General features: G+C 50.5%; 1 protein-coding gene across 3 annotated transcripts in view; it reads right to left on the bottom strand.

Moving 5' to 3' along the window:
• The window catches only part of ITSN2 (intersectin 2), a 100,625-nt gene that overhangs the window by 68,285 nt on the left and 15,533 nt on the right, over nucleotides 1–16,807 (bottom strand). For all 3 annotated transcript variants that reach the window (XM_063317765.1, XM_063317758.1, XM_063317764.1), the window contains 3 exons: nucleotides 4,315–4,407; nucleotides 2,962–3,025; nucleotides 329–492 (listed from right to left, as the gene is read on the bottom strand). In XM_063317765.1, the coding sequence (XP_063173835.1) occupies nucleotides 329–492; nucleotides 2,962–3,025; nucleotides 4,315–4,407 (321 nt within the window). The remainder of the gene's footprint in view (nucleotides 1–328; nucleotides 493–2,961; nucleotides 3,026–4,314; nucleotides 4,408–16,807) is intronic.

Here is a 16,807-nt window from a genome sequence, read left to right as displayed (position 1 = left end):
TAACATCAGGACAGATATTGTAAAAACTAGTCTTAGTTAGGCAGCTTACACTTGCACAAAGCATCATTTCATTTGTACCATCAAATGGCCAGTTTTCCCATACTGGTTTGGAAAATGAACAGAGCGCAAACACTGGAAAGCAGCAGAATGAAAATAATATAACTAACTACTTGTTTTTACTGTAACCAATAGCTATAAAAATATCTTCAGCTATATTTTCTTCACATAGTTTTAACAAATGTAACACTTATATAAATTTGCAGAGAATTTGCCATCATTATCACCAGTAACAGAGAAGGGGCCAATCTCCAGATATTTGCATGATTACCAAAACGAGCAGAAATCAAAGGAGAAAACACTGGAGTCTGTTTCATGATCAGAGGAAGCACCACAGGCAAGGATTGGCCTTGCAGTTTTATCTTGATTAGTTTCATAGCTATGGAGAACTCCAGCTGATCCATTTTCCCATCTTTATTCAGGTCAGAAAGAGCCCTTTAAAACAAACACAATGCATACAAACTGAGTGTATGTATGTGTGCACGTATATATATTCAATTGTTAGTGACAGTAGATGTTACTATGTTAATTACTCATACCTGACACAGCATTATATTTTTCTCACTATTTGTAGACATTTCTGTTGCTGATCCCTTTTATCCAACAAGCCTCACAAGCAAGATCTTTAGCAACCTCTGTATATAAAGCAGCCAACGGGTAAGGAAGGGGAAACACAGCACCCTGAAAACCTCTGATTTGTGAATCCAAGGGCTATATTTGGCCATAGGTCACTGAGTGCTATTTATAACTCTTTTACAAAAAGGATATAAAATTACATCCACATTCCAGACATCAAAACTCTTTCTTTACAAAGGTATGCGTGGTAGAAAACTTACCACTCTTATAAATGCTTGTAAAAATACCAACCAAAATCCATTAGCCCCCATACAAATGTGTTCATAAACATTTTAAAAGACAATCCTTCTTAAAGGATGGGTTCTCCAATCAGATTCTCCAATTATTTTCAGAAATGGCACTAATGATGGTCTATTTTAAGAGTTCTGCCTTAATACTATTGCTTTAGGGTAGAAATTCAGTTTTAGAATATAAATGTGCCATTTTTAAGATAATGACAGTCAATACAAGTATTTGAGAAAAATAAGAGTAATTGAGAACAATATTTAGATAAAGAATGCATGAAGTCAGGATACATGCCTAAATACCATTGTGTGAAAATAAAGCCCACTGAACACAGGTTCTGCACTAGTACGATTGCATGGCAAGGACACTTCCCAATAACCAGCCTTTCATCTTCTAATCCTTCCAATTCCAGTATAAAATGCACCAGAGATTGATCCAGTCTGTCTTGATTGTCTGTGAATTTACTCCTTGTCTTCCCTTCCTGGCAACTCTTCCCACTAATATACTGGTAGTCCTCAAGTTACCATCACTTGTTCAGTGACTGTTCGAAGTTACCGCAGCACTGAACGAATGGTACTTACACCGGTCCCCAAAGTTATGGCCGTTGCAGTGTCCCCACGGTCATGTGATCAAAATTCAGGTGCTTGGCAGCCTGCCCACACTTACAACTGCAGGGGCACTTCAACTCCCCCCACTTACCCGTCTCCCCCCATCTCTGCCCTGCACAGCAGCACTCCTTGGTGGCGGTACTGGGGCTGGGGCTGAAGTAGAGGCCTTGGGCCTTCAGCAGTCTCAGCCAGCTGCCAGCGCCCCCAGGCCTCTGCTTCAGCCCCAGTGTTGCTGCCACCGAGTGCCATCTCAAGCCCATGCCATGGCCAGCCACCCCACAGCCACAGTGCAAAGCCCCAGCCTCCACTGCCACCCTGCACTCCACTCGTACCACCATCCTGTTGGCCTGTGTGCCACTCACCCTGCTGTCCCCAGCTGACCTTCACCGTCTTCCTCCCGCTGCTGCTGAAGCTTGCCCGGATTGGCCCTATGTGAGGCAGCTGCTGGCTGCACCAAGCCTTCCTCCCAAGGCCACTCGAACAATTCTCCAAATAGCACAGGCTATTCTTGCACTGCTTTGGAAGACTTCTGAGGCCTTCCAAAGCATCACAAGAACGACTTGCGTGATTTGGAGAACGGCAGACGCGGCCTCAGGAAGAAGGCCTGGCATGGCTAGCAGCTGCCTCGTATAGGGCCAGATTGGGCACGTCTCATCAGCAAAGGGAGGAAGATGGCGAAGGTCAGCTGTGGCTGGCAGGGCTGGCAGGGCCGGCAAGTGCAGGGCAGCAGGGCCAGCAGAGCTCAGGGTGGCAAGGCCAATGGGGGGGCAGGGCCAGCTGAGCACAGGGGGCAAGGCCAGCAGGGCAAGCAGAATGCAGGGTGACAAGGCCGGCAGAGGCAGTGGGTGCAAGGCAGCCAAAAGGGCAGAGATGGGGGGGAAGATAGGCAGGTGGGGGGAGTTGAAGAGGAGGCAGTCCCTTACCTTAACAAGGCTTGGGGCTGGGAGGGACCAAGCCAGGAGTGGCTTGGATCGAGGTGGGTCCTCGCCTAACAACTGGTGGGATTTGATTAACGAGAGCAATGGGGAGTGCCAGGAGTGCTAAGCAATGAGGTCACATGACATCACAATTTATGACTGCATCGCTTAGCGATGGAAATTTTGGTCCCAATTACTGTTGTAACTTGAGGACTACCTGTAATAGCAAGGTAAAGCAAGGAAATATGAAACTGACCAGAATTATTCAGCAGCAGATAAGCTATTAGCAAAGCAACAGGCTGTTTAGTTTTTCTGAGGAGAAAGGGTCAGTTTTGGGCACAGCAACACCTACTTTGAAATGGAAATTCCCCATATACAGAAACACAGCTGCAAGCTCCTGGTCATGACATTGTTCAGTGAGCAGGAGGCACATCTCATGCCAACACTAGAACAACATCTTTGTATGGTAGCCCTGGAATCTCCTAGTATAATTAATTCGCATAGAGAGAGAGACTCACCATATTTCAGCCAAAACAGGACTTGGCAAACCTGACTGTAAAAAAAACATTCGTGCTTGATCACCTGCATGAAGAAAAGGAAGTGGACAGAAAAGGACATGGTAATGCATATCCAGACTCTCACTTGGCAATTTTGTTCTAAAAGACTCACATTTTTTTGCAACAATCCTGTTGCAATCCTAATGCACGTAGAGTTGTGGGCTAGGACATACAACCTGTCTGGACTGATTTTTACAGTGTTGCTGCTGAAAAGGCAGTGCGTAACCTTAATTTTCTCCTCCTTATCAGACTGTGTGTGAGAGAGAGCGAGAGGTAAGAGGCAAAAGGGCTAGAATGGGAAGCATACTGGAGTGGGTGGGGCTTCTGTTTGCAGGAGCTCCAAAGCATTTGAACAAAATGACCTTGAGCCTCCCAGAAAGGATGCCAGGAGATTAGTTTGGAAAACTGCAGCCAACCAGAGGGAGAGCACAAAGGTAAGGGATCAAGAAGACGAAATGACTGCTATTCAGTGGGCATTCCTCTTTACCATTCGTAGGTGTGTGTTCCCCTATCCAGAAGAAATAAATGCTCCCTGCTTGCTAGAATCAGCATGAAGTAGAAGAGAACGGACCTCACACTCACTCTCTCATCCCAGGAGGGCGTGTGGATGCTCCACTTCCTAACTTCCTTCTCCTATCTCTTTGAATGGAAGCATTGAACAAACTTCAGAAAATGAAAAGTGGAAACACCAAAGCCGTATGGGGGCAAACCTCTCATAAACCAGAAGCGGCTTACGGTAAAGACTTTCTTGAGTCACGCTTGCCTACTGGTGTCATCACAGATATGTCTATGTAGTTTTCTTGGAAACATTATGAAAGTGGTTTCCACTGCCTTTTTCTGAGTCCCCCCCCCCCTAATTTTCTAGTCCAGCTACAACCCTGGCATTCCCTGGTGGCTTCCCATCCAAATACTAATCAAGTACATCTTTAGCTTTTCTGAGATCAAGCAAGGTTGGCTTGGTGGTGCCACTTGCTGTGATGCCCCCTGGAAGCAGACCTACTGATACTAATTTCTTCTTGTATAAAATTAGGTCAGCTAATACCACATGATTTCAAAAACATTATTTATGTCGTATATTATTGTCTTATAAAATGTGGTACAATCATGAAATAAACACAATCAAATGTACTTTACCTTCTAAAAAATTAAGTCAACTACAATTCTATGTGTGTTATAGCCAAAACCAATTTTTTTGGAACTGACAGGTGCAACAAGTTCTTTTTCAAGAACTATTTTTAGCCAAATAGCAATTCAATGAACTAAATCTTCAAATCATATAGAAGAAAATCATTCACTGTAGAAGACCATACTAACCTGTAATATATCCCCCAACTGGCTTAAGGCTGTCAAACTGTTTATCGTATTTCTTTCTTTCTTCAGAAGTGATGGCCCACATGTTTGGGCCTCCTGAAAGGCAAAAGACAACACTTTTTAAAAATCATGTTCAACTGGGGAAAAATAACTGTTCTTGCCTAAGTGATAATATTAGACCCAAAGCTTTTATGACACACCTTGCTCTCACCAATTTGGCAGGAATGCTGTTCTTCCTTGGCAATCATCTATTCTTGCTTCAAGTTTTTCCCTTTATTATCTTCCTACCAGGTTTTAGTATTTCAGACTGTTGTTTCACATATTTTTTACAAACTCCCTCTTAGGAAAACACCACCACCTGAATTCCAGGTTTTTAGAAAGCAGATGGCTTTGTCCCTCCCATGCCCTTCAACCCTTACATTCTACAAATCACCACTGCTGTTCTGAGCTGCCAAATGGCAACCTAATTTGCATAGAATCTAATTTGTAATGCAATGTTAAAACACCAGCTTGTTATATTCAGAACTACAAGACTATTATAGATTTTGGAAACAGAAGGACAGGAGAAATAGGGGTAAAGCTAATGTTTCCTTAGACATCCACATTTTAATTCACTGACATAAAATATAGCCCTATTTTGCAAGTTGTAAGAATGCAACTTCATATGATTAATACTTATTAGTATTATAGGAGGCTGCATTTAAAGCTGGCTGACATGAGTCCCCTGATTCAAGCAGAAGAAAGAGGACCTGTAACAAAAAACACCAGAGAAGAAGGTGGGAGCAAGACCTCTGGGCCTTGGTTCCCCTACTCCCTGGACTGCAGCCTGCTTAGCACTGATGTAGAGACCTCATTGCTTGCCAGCTCAGAACCAGTCAAAGGCCCTTCCCTTGTTGGCTGTCTCTTTTGTGGGGGAGGGGGTGCATTTAATGCACACTGGCCTCTGGGGAAGCCATGTTTGGGGTGACAGGAGGACCATACCTGCAAGAGGTGAATGTTTGTCAGTGTATGTGTAGGACCTGGGGCTGTTCCTCGGTGCAGCCATGAGCCTCTAGGAAAGAGGGTTAAGTCCCACTTGGCCTCCTGCAGGGAAATGACACCTGAAGTGAGAGCTTGGCTGCCCCTTCAGAGGATGTTTCCAGCCTGCCTGGTGGGAGGTAAGGTAATGGCTCCTGACAGTTTTCCCTGTTTTGATGCTGAGCTGAGAGATTTCTTTGCATGTATGTGCACAGGGCATTCTCTTTAAGTATTTAAAAGATCCATTAATGGCTGTGGGTGAGAGCAGGGAGCCTGGGGCAGCAATTTCAATGATGGTAGGGAATAGAAGATTTGGTTTGGCAGGCTACCAGCCTAATGCAGGGGAAAGAAAATTAGATATTTAAGGATATTCTCCCTTCCGGCAGTTTTGTCAATTCTTAGGCGTTGGAGAGTGCTTCCGCCTACTACTTCTGCTCTTGTCCTGTGGATCTTTGCTAGTTTGGCTTGCAACTTCTGGCTGGGAAGCTATTAGTAAACCTTCTAAATGCCTCACTGAGTATGCCTCCTCTTTGTGGTGACAATTATTACACCTCTTCTCAAGAAGCCTACTCTGGATACCTCAGACATAGGCAATTATAGGTCAGCCTCTAACCTACAATGGGGTGAAAAAAGTGAGAGAATAATGGCTTCTTGGCTGCTGGCAGTCCTAGAAGAACTCGATTATCTAGCAACTTTATCAGCAAAACTTTGTCCTAACTTGACACAGCAGCTTGGCAGTAGTTCTTCCTGCTCTATGTTCCCTAACAGGAAACAGACAGCCTTAAACAAGGGTGATGGATGGCAAGTTGGTGCCACAATAAGGCCAGAAAAGTAAGTCTACTTCATTTTTCTTTTTGCATGGTGTATGTCATGACCTCGTTGCAAGGCACAAAGAGCCTCACAACGTAGATCATGATCATCAAGGAATAGAGGAAGAAGATAATTAAAACAGGGATTAAAACAAGCACCCAAAGCACCCACACCCATGGACCCATATGCAGCTGAAAAGAAGGACATCGGATGAGCAGAGATAAGCCGCACCTGGTGCCCTGGAGGACACACCAGAATCGAGAAGACAAGAGAAGTCACCGGGAAAACGCCCATGCAGCAATCAAGGGTCCCATCAAGAGGGATTGGGGCAATAGAGGGTGGAGGAACCCGGGGTCATACAAGAGGGTATAAAACGGGCACCTCCACATCACACCCCCCATTCCCGTTTTTCGTTCTGTCAGCCATCATTCCAATAAACCAGAAATCCTTAATACCCATTAAGTGAGTCTGTGTCTTATTGCGAAGTGAGACTGACCCTGACATAAAAACGGGAACCGCAAAATTTTTTTTACCTAGCACCTATCCAACAAGCGTGTGAGGGACCCAGCTAGGTATGGAAACTCACGGAGCGAGGCAGCGCAACCCCTCGGCACCTGGCGACGAAGCCCCGCTCCCCTCGGGCGGGGTGTGGCTGAGTGTAATGGTTGCCCAGCCCAAATACTCAGACTCACAAGAGGTGGCTAAATGAAATCTGATTTATTAGGGAACTCAGGACAAATACAGAGAAAGCTGAGAATGACAGAAAGCGCGCCAAATACAAACTTAAAACCCTCGTTGCAAACGTAACCCCGCCTCCCTACCAGCAGAGCCGCCCGTCCCAGGTGCTGGCAACCGTCAGATCTCCTGGCCTGGGAAAGCAACCTTGAACACAGGAGATAACCCAAATACATTCCAAGTTCACTGCCAAGAGATAAGCCACTCCCAACAGGAACCGTCCTCCCGGCAAAGATGAAACACGCATCCAGCTAATGACATGCGAAACGTTACGATGTATCAAACACATTGAAACGGCGAACATGACATACCACCTCCCCCCAAAAAAACTTAAGGACCCGGTTTAGACGGGTAGGCGGAATGGAAGCGGGTAACAAGGGTAGGAGAAGCCACGTCATAGGCAGCGACCCATTCCGGATGAGGGAAATGCTTCCAGCGAACTAAATACTGTAGAGTATTGCGAAGGCGTCTAGAATCTAAAATTTCTTTAACTTCAAAGTGTTGTTGACCGTCAATCATGATGGGGGTTGGAGGTGGAGGCTGATCATGCCATCGTTCAGAACGGGTAACTGGTTTGAGCAAACTGCAATGAAAAACAGGATGTAAGCGTTTAAGGTTATGTGGCAAATCAAGCTTAAAAGTCACAGGGTTAATTTGAGCAGTAATGGGGAAAGGACCCACAAACTTAGGTGCCAATTTCTTTGAAGGTTGCGAGGACTTGATAAACTTAGTAGATAAATAGACCATGTCACCCACTTGAAAAGCAGGATGAGGTGCACGTTTCTGGTCAGCATAGTGTTTGTAATCTGATTGTGCGTCAGCTAATGCCTTTTGAATCACCGGCCAGGACTCCGCTAGTTGTGTCGACCAATCCCCTGGCGAGGTCGGTCCGACAGAGGGTTGCGGTAGATCCGGGATGGGCACAAAGTCCCTGCCATGTGCAATATGAAACGGGGTCTGACCGGTGCTTTGATGAACTGCATTGTTGTAGGCAACCTCAGCAAAAGGGAGGAGGTCAACCCAGTTGTCTTGCTGATAATTTACAAAAGCCAGGAGGTATTGCTCCAGCGTGGAGTTTAGCGCCTCCGTGGCCCCGTCCGTCTGTGGATGCCACGCCGTGGACAGGGCTTGCTTAGTCCCTAAAAGTTTGAGGAACGCCCGCCAGAATTGCGAGGTGAACTGTGTGCCCCTGTCCGAAATCAAGCGAGAAGGACATCCGTGTAGCCGGTACACGTGTACCAGGAAAAGGCGGGCCAACTGGTGTGCGGAAGGAACTGACACGCATGGAATGAAATGGGCTTGTTTAGAGAAATAGTCTTTGACAACCCAAATCACTGTTTTGCGCTGGCTGGGTGGTAACTCTACAATAAAGTCCATGGAAATCTCATCCCAAGGGCAAGCTGGGCTAGCCACAGATTGCAGGAGTCCCTGAGGTTTACCTCCTTTGCGCTTTGACATAGCGCAGACAGGACAGGAGGCGACATACTCCTTTACATCTTTGCGCAAGGTGGGCCACCAGAACTGCCGCCAGACGAGGTGCAAAGTTTTTACAAAACCAAAGTGTCCCGCCACCTTGTCATCATGTGAACGGAGCAACACGTCTTTTCGCAAATTCTCAGGGACATAGAGACAGTTAGATTTCCAAGCAAAACCCCGGTCAAATGTAACATTGTCTTTGTTGGCGAGCAACCAAGTATCAGTTTTTAACTCCTTTAGAAACTTTTGTTGCAACTGGGAAGGAATTGACAAAGCGCTCGGCGGTCCGGGGTCCCCAGCGGCTGGCTGCTGCGCCCGAGTTTGGCTGCGCATCACAGCCTGCATTCCCAGTTGTGGCGTTGTCCACAGAGTGCTGACCATTTCGGGCGCTGCGCAGGAGTCCTGAGGTTGCCGTGACAACGCGTCTGCCAAGAAATTTTTTCCCCCGGAATAAACTTCAATTGAAAATTAAATCAATTGAAGAACTGAGCCCAACGGACTTGTTTCGGGCTCAGTTTGCGGGGGGTGCTGAGGGCTTCTAGGTTCTTATGGTCTGTCCACACCTCGAAAGGGTGATTCGCCCCCTCTAATAAGTGCCGCCAAGATTCTAAAGCAGCTTTCACTGCAAATGCCTCCTTCTCCCACACATGCCAATGCCTCTCCGTCTCAGAGAACTTGCGGGACAGGTAGGCACATGGTTTTAGGCACCCTGCCCCATCAGCCTGCATCAATAATGCACCAATGGAATAATCAGAGGCATCAGCCTGAACCACAAAAGGTTTGGAGGGGTCAGGGTGTTGTAAAATTGGCTCTTTGGTAAAAGATGCCTTTAGCTGATCGAACGCCGCCTGACAGGCCGGTGTCCACCGCAGCAGCGCCCCTGGATTCTTTACTCTTCGAGTATCTCCCAGTCCCTTTGTGCGAAGTAATTCCGTTAGTGGCAAGGCAATTTCAGCAAACCCCCTGATGAACAATCTGTAGTAATTGCTGAACCCCAGGAAACTTTGAAGTTGCCTGCGGGTGCGGGGTCTTTCCCAATCCACGACAGCCTGGACCTTGGCAGGATCCATTTCAATGCCCTTATCTGAAATTCTATATCCCAAATAATCAATTTGTGTTTGGTGGAAGGCACATTTGGACAGTTTGGCATACAATTCAGCTTTTCTGAGCTTGCAAAGCACCTGTTTAACCAAGGATACATGTTCCTCCATAGTTTCAGTATAAATCAATACATCATCCAAATACACCAATACCCCTTTAAACAGATGTTCATGGAGTACCTCATGGATCAATTGCATAAACACCCCAGGGGCCCCAGCCAGACCAAAAGGCAAAACCTTATACTGAAATGCACCCAATGGGCAATTGAATGCCGTTTTCCACTCATCGCCCTCCTTGATCCTTACACGGTAATAAGCTTCTCTCAAATCTAGTTTGGAGAAGATTTTCCCTTTGGCCAGATGAGACAACATGTCTTTGATCAAAGGCAAAGGATATTTATTGGAAATTGAGACTGCATTTAGCCCCCGGAAATCTGTACAGAGTCTTAATGTCCCATCCTTCTTTGGGCGGAAGAGGACCGGTGCCCCCACCGGCGAGTTGGCTGGCTCGATAAACCCACGAGCCAAGTTTTTGTCCACAAATTCCCGAAGCAAAGTTAATTCCTTTTGCGTCATGGAGTAGATTTTCGGCTTAGGTAATTGGGTGTTAGGCACCAGTTCAATGGCACAGTCCGTTTTCCGATGAGGGGGCAGTTGATCTGCTTCTTTCTCTCCAAACACATCAGCAAACATCTGGTAGTCCACCAGCAGGCCCTCCAGAGGAGGGGCCGGGCAATGCGGAGTCGCAGCTGCCGCTACCCCCACCACCTCCTCTGGGGATTCCCTCCCCTCCGGTGCTTGATAAAATCCGTCCTTAAAGGTGACAGTCCGATAAACCCAGTTTATTTGGGGATTGTGCTGGACCAACCAGGGTACTCCCAAAACCATCAGAGGACCCCCCACCGGAGCCACCACAAATGACAACCCTTCCCGATGGCTGCCCAGTTGTAAAGCCACTAGCCCAGTGAAATGGGTGACCGGTTTGCCACCTGCCATGGACCCATCCAATTGCGTAAATGCAATGGGTCGTTGCAAGGGAAATGTAGGTAGCTCCAGGGCCGCTACCACATCGGTGTGCATCAAACACCGGGAACACCCCGAATCAATCATGGCCCACACTTCTATGGTCTTAGATCGGGAGCCCAACTTTAACTTCACCGTGAGAATGCGATAACTGCCACTCACCGATGTAGGCTCGCTCCCTTCTTCCACCACCTGCCCTGCGGCACCCTTTAAAGCAGGTGGCTGCCGTTTCCCGCCGGCTGCAATAATTCCGGTTCCCCCTCGTCTTCGTAGAACGGCACGCTGTCTCCCTCACTTTCGGCCACCGCTGCTTTCATTTTCCTCGGCAGGGAAGGGGACTTCGCCGTCGACTTCCCTGGTCGTTCCTCACCCTTTGCCTTCGGGCACGCCGCCGCTCAATGTCCCTCTTTGCCACATCGCAGACACTGCCCCTTCGCATACCGCCTCTCTCTCTCCTCTTCCCAGGATCTTTGCCCGGGTCTTCTCCCGGTACTCAGCGGGCGACTAGGTTTCCCATCTCACCCCGACTTCGCTGTTCTCCACTGGGCAAATACCTCGTGTGCGTGTTCAGCCCTCCCAGCGAGCTGGATCCACTCATACAAAGTGTACGGGTCGTCCCGTCCTAAGGACCAGCGCAGCACTTCTGTATTCAGGCCATCCTTGAACAGCTCGATGATGGTGGCTTGAGACCAGTCATCCACCTTTCCTGCCAGCGCCTTAAACTCCAGCGCATAATCAGCTACTGATCTCGACCCTTGCTTGAGTTCTTTCAAGGCACGCTTTGCCCTCTCTTTCGCCAAGGGATCCTCGAAGTGCTGCCTGAGAGCCCAGAGGAACTCGTTGAATTTTTCCAGTTCGGGCGCTTCCGACTGGCACATCTGTACATACCAGTCTGCCGCCCTCCCTTTAAGCTTGGTAGCAATGGTGATGATCTTCGCTTTTTCCAAAAGAAAAAGCGACCCCCACTCCTCCATGTATGCCTTGGCATTTGTTAGGAAAAATGAGAGTTTTGTCGGGTCCCCATCGAATTTGACGGGGAAGTCCCTCAACCTGCCCGCCGACGGGCTGCGCCCTCCCACTGAGGGTTCGGTGGGTCCGACTTCTCTTGCCGGCCGCCGCTCGGGAGCTGGTGGTGACCTTACGGGCAGCGACGCTAATTCCACTCGGACAGCCTGGTCCCCTTCTCTCGGACGGGCCGCCCTTCTCCGTTCCAGGGACTGCCCATGGGACGAAGGGGTCGAATACCGTTGGCTTGACCCCTCCCGTGTTTCCTTCAACGAACTCAGGTCCAGACTCATCTGTTTCAGGATCGTTTCCAATGAGTCCATTTTTGACTCTAACACTCGGATACGGTCCGGAGTGGGAGAATCCCCTTTTGGCGGCACCTGGATCACTGTAGGGGACAGCAGGTACCTCTGCCTCCAGGATGGGCCCCCCACCACCAAGACGTCCCCCCGGGTTTCATCCCAGGTGACCAGTTCGCCCGGGGTGGTTACGGTGGTTTCCGGCGCGGTTTTCATGCCTGCTGCTTCGCCCTCCGACCGAGAACTCGCCTCTTCTCGAATCGCTGAGAGCTCCCCCAGTTGGGGAGGTCTGTCGGGGCGCATCACGGTCGAGTCCGGCTCCCCTTCACTCGACTCCTCACTTTCCAGTAGCAGGATGTCAGGTTCGATCATCGCTAGCACTCTCCCTCACAGGGTCGGACAAACTTGCCTTCTCCTGGAAAGGGGCCAGCGGAATTGTGAGTTTTATGATTCTCAGCTTTATGTAATGGTTGCCCAGCCCAAATACTCAGACTCACAAGAGGTGGCTAAATGAAATCTGATTTATTAGGGAACTCAGGACAAATACAGAGAAAGCTGAGAATGACAGAAAGCGCGCCAAATACAAACTTAAAACCCTCGTTGCAAACGTAACCCCGCCTCCCTACCAGCAGAGCCGCCGTCCCAGGTGCTGGCAACCGTCAGATCTCCTAGCCTGGGAAAGCAACCTTGAACACAGGAGATAACCCAAATACATTCCAAGTTCACAGCCAAGAGATAAACCACTCCCAACAGGAACCGTCCTCCCGGCAAAGATGAAACATGCATCCAGCTAATGACATGCGAAATGTTACGATGTATCAAACACATTGAAACGGCGAACATGACACTGAGGTCCGGGCGGTGTAACGCCCCGGTAAGTATGGGATCCAGCTCGGGGGAAGCGGAGGGGGAGGGAACCACCCCGGCGCCCCGGAGCCCGCGGGCCACCGGGGGCGAGATGAGGGGACCCTCTCCAGGCTCGCAGGCGACCCCGGAGGAAGCGCGAGATGAACCGCCACCCAGAGCGCACGGAGCCGAGGAAGCGCCTGGCACCCCGGAGGGACCAAGGGAAGGTCCGTCCTCCACGACGGCCAACGGCGAGGGCGAGCGGAATGGCGAGCGCACCAGCGGGAGTCCGCAGACGGCGGCGAGGCTCAACGCGCTGGAGGAAGGGGTGCAGGCGATACGGCTGATGCTACAACAGCTGACGGCAGCGCAGGGACCCCGCGGTGGCAGCAGCGCGGAGGCACCCGCGAATGAGAGACGGCAGGACGAGCGCGGCGGCGGCAAGGGCGGAGCCCGGCCCAAGGAGCCCACCCGACGACCTGGACGAGAGACGGAGCGGATACCCAGCGGACGGTGGCGACTACGGCGGAGCCCGACCCCAGGAGCCCACCCACCGATCAGAGGCGCACCCGGACATGAGATGGTGGGACGACCTTGGCGGCGGCGGCGGCAGAGCCCGATCCCAGGAGCCTACCCGACGACTGGAGGCGCACCCGGACGAGAGACGGAGGGATGACCTGGCATACGGCGCGGCAACAGCGGAGCCTGTCTCCAGGAGCCCACCCGAGGGAGAACGTCCTGCCCCCCCTGGGCGACAGGTCGACGGACTCGCGAGGAGACCCAGAGGGAGACACAAATACCGCAAGAGGACTGGAGACAATCCGACCCGCATCAGCCCCCGTGGAGCCCGCTGCACAGCCCAGAGGGGACCGGGAGCCAAACCAGAACAGCTGCCAAGGACTTTGGCATAAAGTTTGACGGGGACCCCTCTAAACTCTCCTTTTTCCTGACGAACGCGAGGTACTACCTCGAGGAATGGGGTCCCTGCTTCAGAACTGAAAGGGGCAAAGTGAATGTCCTGGCCATAAAGCTAAAAGGTCAGGCCGCCAATTGGTTCGTACAGCTGTGCCAATCAGGCGCCCGGGCGCTGCAGGACAGCATAGAATTCCTGCAGGCGCTGGAGCTGCACTTCAGGGATCCCCTGGAGCAAGAAAGAGCGAAAAGGGCACTGAAAACACTCAGACAAAGCCAGCGCTCCGTGGCAGAGTATGCCATGGAGTTTCAAGCCCTAGCCGGAAAAGTGGACACTTGGTCTCAATCGACTCTGATTTAGAAATTCAAACAAGGACTCAACTTAAACGTCCTCCGGTGGGCACTCTGCTGCAACAATCCCAACTCCCTGACTGAATGGATCTGGCTGGCGGGGGAAGCAGAAGATGCCCACGACACGTTCCTCCACGCCAAGAAGGAAGCGCAACAGACAGAGGCAGCGAGACCCCCACGCACAGCTGCAAGGCAGGGGAAGTCGAGACCCCAACCATGGAAGGAGGAACGGGACCGGCACTTCGCCAAAGGGCAGTGCTTCACGTGCGGCAAGGAAGACCATAAGGCAGCAGCATGCCCCAAAGCGACACCCAGAGAGAGCACGAGGAGGGCACCAACCGCACCAACCCCAGCGCCCAGAAAGCGACCAGCAGCGAAGGGGGAGTACCAAGCCAGACACTTCCCCTACAGCTCAGAGGAGGAGGGAAGCAATCCCGACGAGCCGACGGGAAACGACAACCACCTGGCCTAAGGGGCGCCGAAGGACAGGTGGAGAACAGTGACAGGTGCAACAACAAAGGGGTGAGTGAGGAATGCCCCACCCTCTATGTCCGTGCCACCCTCACCCATGGGGATAAGACTGAAAAGGTCTGGGCACTAATCGACTCTGGCTGCTCCAAAAGCCTAATGCACCCAGACCTGGCAGCCGCGCTTAACCTCCGCTGCTATCCACTTCAGCACCATTTGGTGTTCACGCAGCTCGACGGATCTGCAGCGGGAGGGGGCCCGGTCACCCAATACACCGGAGAAACTGCGCTAAGGCTCGGCAGCCATGAGGAAAAATTGGCTTTCATCGTGGCACCGGTGGGGCAACCCCTACTCATACTAGGGATCCCATGGCTCGTGCAGCAAAACCCAGTCATCAACTGGAAAACCAGAGAGATTAAGTTTGCTGACGGGCGTTATCAAGCATCTTTAGGGAACAGGGTCCCCCGAGTGGCCATGGGGGGGGGGGTGACGACAACTGCAGAGCACAGAGAGGCGGCACTACCAGAGGGACTGCCAACCAAATACGCGGGCTTCGCCAACGTCTTTGGCGAGAAAGAGGCGGACAAACTCCCCCCCCACAGGAAAATGGACTGTACCATTGAACTGGTCCCGGGGGTACCCCTACCCAAACCCAAAATATATGCCATGACCCAGCGGGAGCTGGCAGCATTAAGGGACTTTGTGGACAAAAACTTGGCAAGAGGTTTTATTGAACCTGCAAACTCTCCAGTGGGAGCGCCAGTCCTCTTTCATGAGAAAAAGGACGGGTCACTGTGGCTCTGTACAGATTACCGCGGATTAAACGCAGCAAGCATTTCAAATAAATACCCCCTACCCTTAATAAAGGACATCTTGTCCCACCTGGCAAAGGGTAAGGTATTCTCTAAACTGGACATAAGGGAAGCCTATTACCGTATACGGATACGGGAGGGGGATGAGTGGAAAACTGCTTTCAACTGCCCATTGGGGGCGTTTCAATATAAGGTGCTCCCATTCGGACTGGCAGGAGCACCGGGGGTATTCATGCAGTTAATTAACGAGGTCCTGCGTGACCACCTTTTTAAGGGGGTTTTGGTTTACCTCGACGATGTATTAATCTACATGGAAACGGAACGTGAGCACGAACGCTTGGTAAAAGAAGTGCTCAGGAAACTCCGCAAGGCAGAGCTGTTTGCCAAGCTCTCCAAGTGCGTGTTTCACAAGAAACAAATTGACTATCTAGGGTATAGGATTTCAGCTAAAGGAATAGAAATGGACCCAAGCAAGGTCCAAGCCATACTGGCATGGGAGCGCCCACGCACGAGGAGACAACTTCAAAGCCTCCTCGGATTCACCAATTTTTACAGGGGGTTCACCCCAAGGCTGGCAGAGATTATTTTACCACTAACTAACCTACTTAAGACTAAGGGCTTGGGGGACACGCACAAATCAAGAAACCCGGGGGCGCTACTAAACTGGACAGCTGATTGTCAAACGGCATTCGAGAGACTAAAAAACCTCTTTACAGCTGAGCCAGTGCTACAACACCCCGACCCCACCAAGCCTTTTGTGGTGCAGGCAGATGCCTCCGACTTTTCCATCGGAGCCATCCTGCTTCAAAAGGACTCCGACAACCACCTAAAACCCTGCGCCTACCTTTCCCGCAAATTCTCCGAAACAGAGCGGAGATGGCACGTATGGGAAAAGGAGGCGTTCGCAGTAAAGACAGCTCTGGAAACGTGGAGGCACCTGCTGGAAGGGGCCACTTGCCTCTTCGAGGTCTGGACAGACCACAAGAACCTGGAGGCACTCAGCATGCCAAAACGGCTCAGCCCGAAGCAGGTGCGTTGGGCTCAGTTCTTCAGCCGGTTCAATTTCACCCTGAAATTCATACCGGGCAAGAAGAACTTCCTGGCGGATGCCCTCTCCCGACAGCCACAGGACGACACGCAAGCCTCCGACATCGTGGGGACAGTATGGACCGAGAAACAGCTGGGCTGCCCAGCGGTCACGCGCAGCCAGACAAGGAACCAGCGCACGGCAGCACGAACGACAGGGAACGATCGGAGCCAGCGTTCAATTTCACCGAACTGGCAACAAAGACTCACACAAGCACTACAAACAGATACATGGTTGCAAAACAACCGACACCATGTATTTGTCAAGGACAGCATTGCCTGGAAAGAGAAAGCCCTGTATGTGCCAGAATCACTGCGGGGGGAAATCTTACACAGATCGCACGATGACAAGACTGCGGGACATTTTGGGTTCGTAAAAACCCTTCACCTAACGAGGAGGCAATTTTGGTGGCCAAACCTGAGAAAAGACGTGAAAGACTACGTGGCCAACTGCCCCACATGTGCCACCACCAAACGGAAAGGGGGGAAACCCCAAGGGCTGTTACAGCCAGTAGCCAGCCCCTCCCGCCCATGGGAAGAAATTTCCATGGATGTT

This window comes from Candoia aspera, chromosome 1 (assembly GCF_035149785.1).
Source record: "Candoia aspera isolate rCanAsp1 chromosome 1, rCanAsp1.hap2, whole genome shotgun sequence".
NCBI lineage: Eukaryota > Metazoa > Chordata > Lepidosauria > Squamata > Boidae > Candoia > Candoia aspera.
This window is presented reverse-complemented; position numbering and strand designations above follow the sequence as displayed.